Genomic DNA, 8,377 nt, shown 5'->3' with positions numbered 1-8,377 from the left:
AAAAAACTTTTTCAGAGGTTTCCCTAGAGTTTGCAATATACATTTACAACTAATCAAAGTCCATTTTCAAATAACACTGTACCACTTCATGGGTACTGCAAGTACTTTACAATACCCAAATATTCCTAATTCCTTCTTCCCATGCCTTGGATAATTGCTGTCATTAATTTCACTTATACATAAGCTATAATCATTGAATACATTGTTGCTGTTATTATTTTCTCTATTAAGAATAAGAATACTAAAAGTTTTTAATTTTACCTTCACTTATTCCTTCTCTAATGCTCTTCCTTTCTTTATGTAAGTCCAGGTTTCTGACCTATATCATCTCCTTCTCTCTGAAGAACCTCTTTTAACATTTCTTGCAGGACAGGTTTACTGGCAACAAATTCCCTCAATTTTTGTTTGTCTGAGAAAGTCTTTATTTCTCCTTCACTTTGGAAGGATAATTTCTCAGGATACAGAATTCTAAGTTGATGAGGTTTTTTTTCTCTCAAGATGAAATCTTTCACTACACACCCTTCTTACTTGCATGGTTTCTGAGGAGCAGTCAGATGTAATTCTGATCTTTGTTCCTCTGTAGGTAAGGTGATTTTCCCCCCTGGCTTCTTTCAGTATTTTTTCTTTATCTTTGATTTTCTGCAATTTGAAGAAAATATGCTTAGGTATAGTAGGTTTGTTTTTTCAGTTGTTGTTGTTCTTGTTGTTTTTATCCTGCTTAGTGTTCTCTGAGCTTCCTGGATCTGTGTTTTGGTGTCTGATATTAATTTTGGGAAATTCTCAGTCATTATTGCTTCAAATATTTCTTCTGTTCCTTTCTCTCATTCTTTAGTACTCCTATTATGTGTATGTTACACCTTTTGTAGTTCTCCACAGTCCTTGGATATCCTGTTCCATTTTTCTTTTCAGTCATTTTTCTCTTTGCTTTTCAGTTTTGGAAGCATCTACAGACATATCCTCAAGCTCAGAGATTCTTTCCTCAATCATGTCCAGTCTACTAATGAGTACATCAAAGGCCTTCTTCATTTTTGTTATAGTGTTTTTGATCTCTAGCATTTCTTTTGGAGTCTTTCTTAGAATTTCCATCTCTCAGCATATATTGCCCATCTGTTCTTGCATGTTGTTTACTTTACCCATCTAAGTGCCCTTAACATAACAATCATAGTTATTTTAAAACCTAATCTGATCATTCCAACAGCCCTGCCAGATCTGAGTCTTGTTCTGGTGCTTGCTTGGTCTCTTCAAACTGTGTTTTTTGCCTTTGAGTATGCATTGTAATTTTTCTGAAAGCCAGACATGATGTAAAGGAACCGCAGTAAATAGGCCTGTAGTCATGTGGTTGAGGGGGAAGTGAGGAGGGGAGTCCTATGATTAGGGCTCAGTCTTTTTCTTTTTTTTTTAAATTAATTAATTAATTTTATTTATTTATTTTTGGCTGCATTGGGTCTTCCTTGCTGTGTGCGTGCTTTCTCTAGTTGTGGTGAGCGGGGGCTACTTTTTGTTGCGGTGCACAGGCTTCTCATTGCAGTGGCTTCTCTTGTCGTGGAGCACGGGCTCTAGGCACGCGGGCGTCCGTAGTTGTGACTCGTGGGCTCTAGAGCGCAGGCTCAGTAGCTGTGGTGCACGGGCTTTGTTGCTCCGCGGCATGTGGGAACTTGCCGGACTAGGGCTTGTACCCTTGTCCCCTGCGTTGGCAGGCGGATTCTTAAACACTGCGTCACCAGGGAAGCCCAGGGCTCAGTCTTTTAGTGAGAATGTACCTCTGGATTGTGAACTTCACAAGTGCTTCTCAGTTTTTTTCAGCCCCTTAAGTGGAACAGGATGGCTAGAGCTGGCTGGAGTTGGGGATTTTCCTTCCTCCAGATTGTTTAGTCTCTGCTGAAATTCCAGCAGGTTAGGCTGAGGTAAAATAGTTTCTTCTGGGGGTGTTAAGAAGAATTGAACCCTCTGACATATTTCAAAATGGTTACTTTTTGTCTCCCCCTGCTGGAAGCATGACCCGATTTTTCTCTGACATTTGCTGTGAGACCCTGGTAGAGCTCCTAGAGGTAAAACTCACAAAATTTTGGGTGCCTCTATGAGACTGGGCCCCCCTGGAGTTTTTAAATCTCAAACTTGTCCACATGGAGCCTCCAGCAATTCACCAATCACAATTGAGGTTTGCCTACCCTACTGCTGGTTCCCAGGGAGGTTTCTGTCCATGGGTTTCTGCTCTGGTAGCTGTGAGTATCCACCTGTCTGTGTTTCCACCTTTTGGAGCAGTGGTTTGCCCTGTGTCCTCAATTCTCTGAGAGGTCTAAGAAGGGTTGTTTATTCTCGTTTTTTTTCAGCTTTTCACCTGTTAGGACAGAGTACAGACTTCCAAGCTCCTTACATGCCCAACTGGAAACTGGAAGCCTCTCTGCTTTTTGGTTTGCATGAGTAACTTGTATATTCTATATAGTAATTCCTTATCATTTTTAGATTTACAAATATCTTCTCCCATTCTATCACCTATTGTCCATGGTATCCTCTTTTGAACAGATACTCTTAATTTTGACATTATCAAATTAATCCATTTTTTTCCTTCTGGTTTGTCCTTTTGAGGTTTTGTATAAGGAGTTCCGTTCTCAACCCAGGTCCCAAAGGTACCCTCTTATATTTTCTTCCATTAACTTTAGAGTTTTACTTTTCACATTGAGGTCTTTTGTCATTTAGAGTGTACATTTCTATTCGGTGTCAGGCAGGAATCCTACTTTGTCTTTCTCCATCTACTAAGCTGGTTTAATCTGCCCCTCTTCATTGATGTGCGATGCCTAACAACCACATGCTCATGGTCTGACTTTGAGTTGTCTATTCTATTCCATGGTCTGTTGGTCTGTTTTTGTGCAAAACAATCTTCTTGTTTTGTTTTGTCTGGCTTTTTACATGGCTTTGTAGGGTGCTGCTCTTTACTCTTGTAAGGTTGACTTAATCCTGCTCATCCATATAAATTTTAGAATGAGTATATCAAGTTCCTGGAAAACATACCTGGAATCTTTACTGGGATTTCATTGCCTATATAAATTAATTCATAAAGAATTAACTCCTGTGTAATATTAAGTAATTCCATCCAAGAGCATAACATTTCCCTCAATTTCTTCAGGTTAATTTCTACATCCTTTATTAGAGTTTTAAAGTTTTCTCCATAGGCTTCTTTTCTTTTCCTTCACAACTTTAAATCAGTTTATTGACACAGTAACACAACACACTTGCCTCCCTGACACCCCCACCCCCTCGCCCAGCCTAGACCTCTCCCCCTTCCTCCCCCCTTAGAACAAGCTGTTCAGTGAAAACAGAAAAGGGCAGAGGCCGCTTCTACACCCTTAGTACCACTGCCAAGCCCTGGGGAGCAGGGTCTCAGGCACTGCTCAGAACCTGTCAGAGGGGGTGCAGGTAGCACTAGACGTAGCCAGGCAGAGGCCTCCAGTCCCTCGGAGCAGATTCTCCCACAGCCCCCAGGCCCTGAGCTGCTCTTCCTCTTCCCCTCTGCTGTCTGTGACCCTAGGAAGGACATACCTTGGGCCTGCGGCCAAGAGCGAGAACTCCTGGCCGTAATCTGAGAATTGGAGTTTGGCTAGTGTTTTTTAAGGCCCAGGCACCCCCACAAAAGCCCTGGTGGTGGGAGTGAACTTCAATGTCCCTATTTTAAGTGCACTGATAACAGGAAACAGATTAAGCCAGCTTAACCAAATGCCAGAATAACACAAAGCTGTAAAGGAGGGGTCAGACCTGCTTTCTCCAGGCCAGACAAAAATGCACAGAGAGAAGCCCAGGTGGAGTGTCAAAAAACAACTGAAGGACACTGCCCAGGGGCTGAAAAGCCTGTACTCCGGAGTCCCCAGGGTGACAGGAAGCAAGGAAAGAAAATATACAAGTCTTAAAAACCAAAAAGGAAAGCCCAACAGCAGGGGAACCTCAGCCTGACAGTGCTGTCCACCAGCTCTCCAGGCCTTGCCGCTGGACCCAGACAGTCCCTTCCCCTCTAGGCAATGTCCTCCCCTAGGCTAGATAGAGCACATCACACAGCGCAGTTTAAAGAGCTTCTAATGCCAATTCATAAACATCTTCATTTACTATTGGTGATTACATGTGAATGATATGTTTATACCGTTCTTTATGGAAAACAATTTCAACGAGTCAACGCCGAGAGCACAATAGGCAGCCCTCACCCTGAGCCCCTCAGCGTCCTTCCCTAGACAGCAAGAAGCCCCCTCCTCTGTCCCAGGGCTGCGTAACTTCCCCTCTTTCCCCACTGTGGCTCTTGGGCAAAGCATCCTCTATGACCATTAGTCCTCATCGGACAAGTTCTGGTCCAGGGGGTAAACCATGAACATCACATCTGGTCGAGAGGGGACACAGGGATGGCCTGGACGCAGAATCTCAAAGCCCAAGAAGCTGAAGGTCTTCAGGAGTGGAGCTCTGTCTTCCCGGCCCTTCCTGAAGCAGATGAAGACGTAGTTCACTTCCATCTTCTCTTCAGCAAACTCTAGCAGTGCTAACAATCCTTCTTTGCTCCCATCAGCTAATAATCCATCTGGGATTTCTACAAACAGGCTCTGGCTGGACAGGACTGCATCCCAGGAAGAGACCTTCACCTCGGTGACCTCATACCGGAAGTGGACGATGTGAGGTTTTCCATCGTTCACAAGGAGGTCCTGGGTTACAGTGAGCTTCTCGTCCTTATAAATTAGAGCTGAGAGAGAAGGATCCCTGTCGCCCCCTCGCCCACCGGAGATCTTCGACAGTGGGTGAGGGGCATCAGGAGCACCACAGAGGCCCCGGAACAATGTGCCTGCAGCACTGGAGCTGGCGACAGTTACTTAAAGGCAAAATACTACTGTCCTGGGTGTTTATCATCCTTGGAGGCTCTGCTCAAGGTGGGAAGGGGCGGCGCAGGGAGTGGGTAGGTGGATGAGTGGGCGGGTGCGGGGTTGCGCGCGCGCGCGCGCGGGGCCGAGCTCTGCGGGCTAAGTGTCGGGCAGCGGGCCCAGAGCCCTCCTCCTGCCTCAGCGAGCGCCTGCCTCCAACTCGGCTTCTTTTATATTCTTGGTTAAGTTCATTCCTAGGCATTGTACATGCTTTTTTGCTGCTATTGTAACTAGAAGTTGGTTCTGCTGGTGAAGAGAAATGTTACGGATTTATTTTTTTTTAGGTTAATATTGTATCTGGTGATTTTACTGAATTCTCTTAATAGTTTTAACAGTCTATCTGTTGTTTCTCTTTGTTTTTACAAGGCACATGAAAATATTATTTCTACATGATGATAGTTTTTTAATAGAAGTATAGTTGATTTACGCTGTTGCGTTAGTTTCTGGTGTACAGCAAAGTGGTTCGGTTTATACATGTATATTTTTTTCATATTCTTTCCATTACGGTTTATTACAGGCTCTCGAATATAGTTCCCTGTGCTATACAGTAGGACCTCGTTATCTATTTTATGTATAGTAGTTTGTATCTGCTAATCTCAAACTCCTAATTTATCCTTCTCCCACCTCCTTTCTCCTTTGGTAACCATAGTTTGTCTCCTACGTCTATGAGTCTGTTTCTGTTTTGTAAATAAGTTCATTTGTATAATATTTAAAATTCCACATATAAGTGATATATGGTATTTTTCTTTCTCTTTCTGACTTACTTCACTTAGCATGATAATCTCCAGGTCCATCCATGTTGCTGCAAATGGCATTATTTCATTCATTTTTATGGCTGAGTAATGTTCCATTAAAGAAGATTTTATATATACATATATATATATATATATATATGTATCTCCATTCTTCTTTATCCATTCAACATGATACTTTTATCTTTTCTCTTCTAATCTGTCTATCTCTTATTCTTTCTTCCTAATAGCTTTGTCTAGAACTTCCATTATTGTACGTTGAATGGTAGCAGTACAGTTGGATTCCTTATTTTTTTCCAGATTTTAAAAAGAATGCACTTAAAATCTCTTAAGTATGATTGCTTTAAGTTTTTGATATATCGCCTTTACCAAGTTAAAAATGTCTTTCCTATATCCAGTTTGCTAAGTTATTGAACCATAAATAGGTAATGAACTTTATCAAATGCTTTTTCTTCACCAATTGAGATACTTGTATGATTTTTGTCCTTTATTAATGAGGTGATTTCTGATGTTGAGCCAACCTGAAATTCCTGGGATAAACCCTACTTGATCAAAATAAATTTTTTTAAAATATAAAACTAGGTTATATGACTGGGTTAGTTAGCTGATATTTTATTTAGGATTTTAATATCTACATCATAGTTGAAACAAGCCTATTCTTTCATTTATTGCTTTGTTTTTACTGATTTTGGAACCAAGATTACACTGGTTTCATAAAATGATCTGGGCAGCTTTTGCTCTTTTCTAGTTTTTTTGGAAAAACTTATAGAAGACAGGAAATAACAGTTCCTTGAAAGTTTGGAACAGCTCCAGAAGTTCATAAACCTTTTACTACCATGACTCCTCCAGCCTCATTGTTTTCTACTGTTTACCACATACTTTGAAAGATTTGGTTTAGATTAATAAGTGTACAAGTTTTTCTTTCCCTAGGTGGCTACATGCTGTAAAGTACACACAGCCCTTAAGAATGGTGCCACCACAAACTCAAGGTCATCCGCTTCAACTGGACTGTCAACACTTTTACTCCCTGGAAGTTAAAGGGTGGCATCCCTCAGCCCTGCCTCAAGTCTCCTCCTTAGCCCTCACCTTTTACCTTGGAATAGATGACTCAGTCTCCTACTTTATTGAGCAAGGGGGACCCCTAGAGACTAGCTCTCCTGAATCTCACCTACCTACGTACAGTGACTGTATATCCACACCCAATCACACCTCTTTCCACCCATCTCAGAAAACGAGGTGTCCCTTCTTAAATCCAAGACAATTCCTATAAGTGTGCTTCAAAACCCCATCCCTTTCTCCCAGGGACCTCACTCCTTTCGACATCCTCTCTCTCTCCTAAAATTTAAACCCTCCCTCCCTACAGGGCTCCTTCTCCTCAGACCAGGAACATAATCAAATCTCACCCATCGCCAAAAAATCCCTCCTTTGTGTGCTGTGGGACAGGCATTCTCACGCACGGCAGGTGGGAGTGTAAATTGGCAAGATCATTCTGGGAAGTAATTTGGTAACCTGAATCAAAAGCCTGAAAAATATTTGCACCCTTTGTCCCAGTAATCCTACCTCCAGAAATCCATCTAAGGAAGTAATCACAAATGCTGACAAGGAGAGATGTTTAAAAATGTTAATCTCACTGTTATTTTAACAGCAAAAATTGGAAACAATCTAAAGGTTCAACGATCAGGGATCAGTTAAATAAACTGTACTTAAATATAATGAAATTTCGTGCAGTCACTAAAAATATCATTTTTAAAGAAGAGTTGACATGGGGAACTGTTCATGAAGCAATGTTGTAAGTGAAAACACCAGCATATAAAAAATATATACAGTGAGGTACTGATTTTGTTATATATAAAAATGGCTGACGCTTCTGGAATGTTAGCTATTATATACACCCTCTCCCTCAGTCTTCACAACATTCCTCTACAGTTAATACTGTTATTCACGTTTTGTAGAGAAAGAAACCAACTAGAAAGAAAAATATCAATATCTATGGGGAGGAAGATGGGTTACTGATGAATTTCATTTTCTTCATACTCTTTTGTACTTTCTAACTCTTTAACAAGGAGGTATTACTTTTTGTCAAACAGAAATACGGAATCATTCTTCTCCTTTCTGGTTTATATATGTGAGTAATGAACAGTTTGAACAATCCAGAGAAAATGAAAACCCTCCTCCCACTACTGCTATTCCAACCACCAGAGACAGCCCACTGTGTATAGTGTGGCTGCTTTATATTTGCTTTTTTTTTAATTAATTTTTTTTTATTTTTGGCTGTGTTGGGTGTTTGTTCTTGCTCGTGGGCTTCCTCTAGTTGTAGCCAGCAGGGGCTACTCTTCCTTGCAGTGTGTGGGCTTCTCATTGCGGTGGCTTCTCTTGTTGTGGAGCACAGGCTCTAGGCATGGGGGCTTCAGTAGTTGCAGCACGCAGGCTCACTAGTTGCGGCACGTGGGCTCAGTAGTTGTGGTGCATGGGCTCTAGGGCACGCAAGCTTCAGTAGTTGTGGTGTGCGGGCTTAGTAGTTGTGGCTTGTGGGCTCTAGATCCCAGGCTCAGTAGTTGTGGCACACGGGCTTAGTTACTTTGTAGCATGTGGGATCTTCCCGGACCAGGGCTCGAACCCGTGTTCCCTGCATTGGCAGGTGGATTCTTAAGCAGTGCTCCACCAGGGAAGTCCCTATATTTGCTTTTAATTTATATTTGGCTTTGGTATTTATATTTGCTTTTCAAATGTGTATGT

The 8,377-nt window shown here is 41.8% G+C and overlaps 1 protein-coding gene across 1 annotated transcript; it reads right to left on the bottom strand.

Moving 5' to 3' along the window:
- Nucleotides 1–3,904: 3,904 nt before the first annotated feature.
- Nucleotides 3,905–4,934, bottom strand: LOC309802448 (ornithine decarboxylase antizyme 2-like). Its single transcript, XM_082618010.1, is given in 2 exon segments — nucleotides 3,905–4,781; nucleotides 4,783–4,934. Coding segments are annotated over 2 exon segments (570 nt in total). The 5' UTR covers nucleotides 4,879–4,934; the 3' UTR covers nucleotides 3,905–4,307.
- Nucleotides 4,935–8,377: the final 3,443 nt, after the last annotated feature.

The sequence above is a fragment of the Mesoplodon mirus genome, assembly GCF_964341445.2.
Source record: "Mesoplodon mirus genome assembly, chromosome: 4".
NCBI classification, from domain to species: domain Eukaryota; kingdom Metazoa; phylum Chordata; class Mammalia; order Artiodactyla; family Ziphiidae; genus Mesoplodon; species Mesoplodon mirus.
Note: the sequence above shows the minus strand (reverse complement) of the source record. Positions and strands in the feature narration are given on the sequence as shown.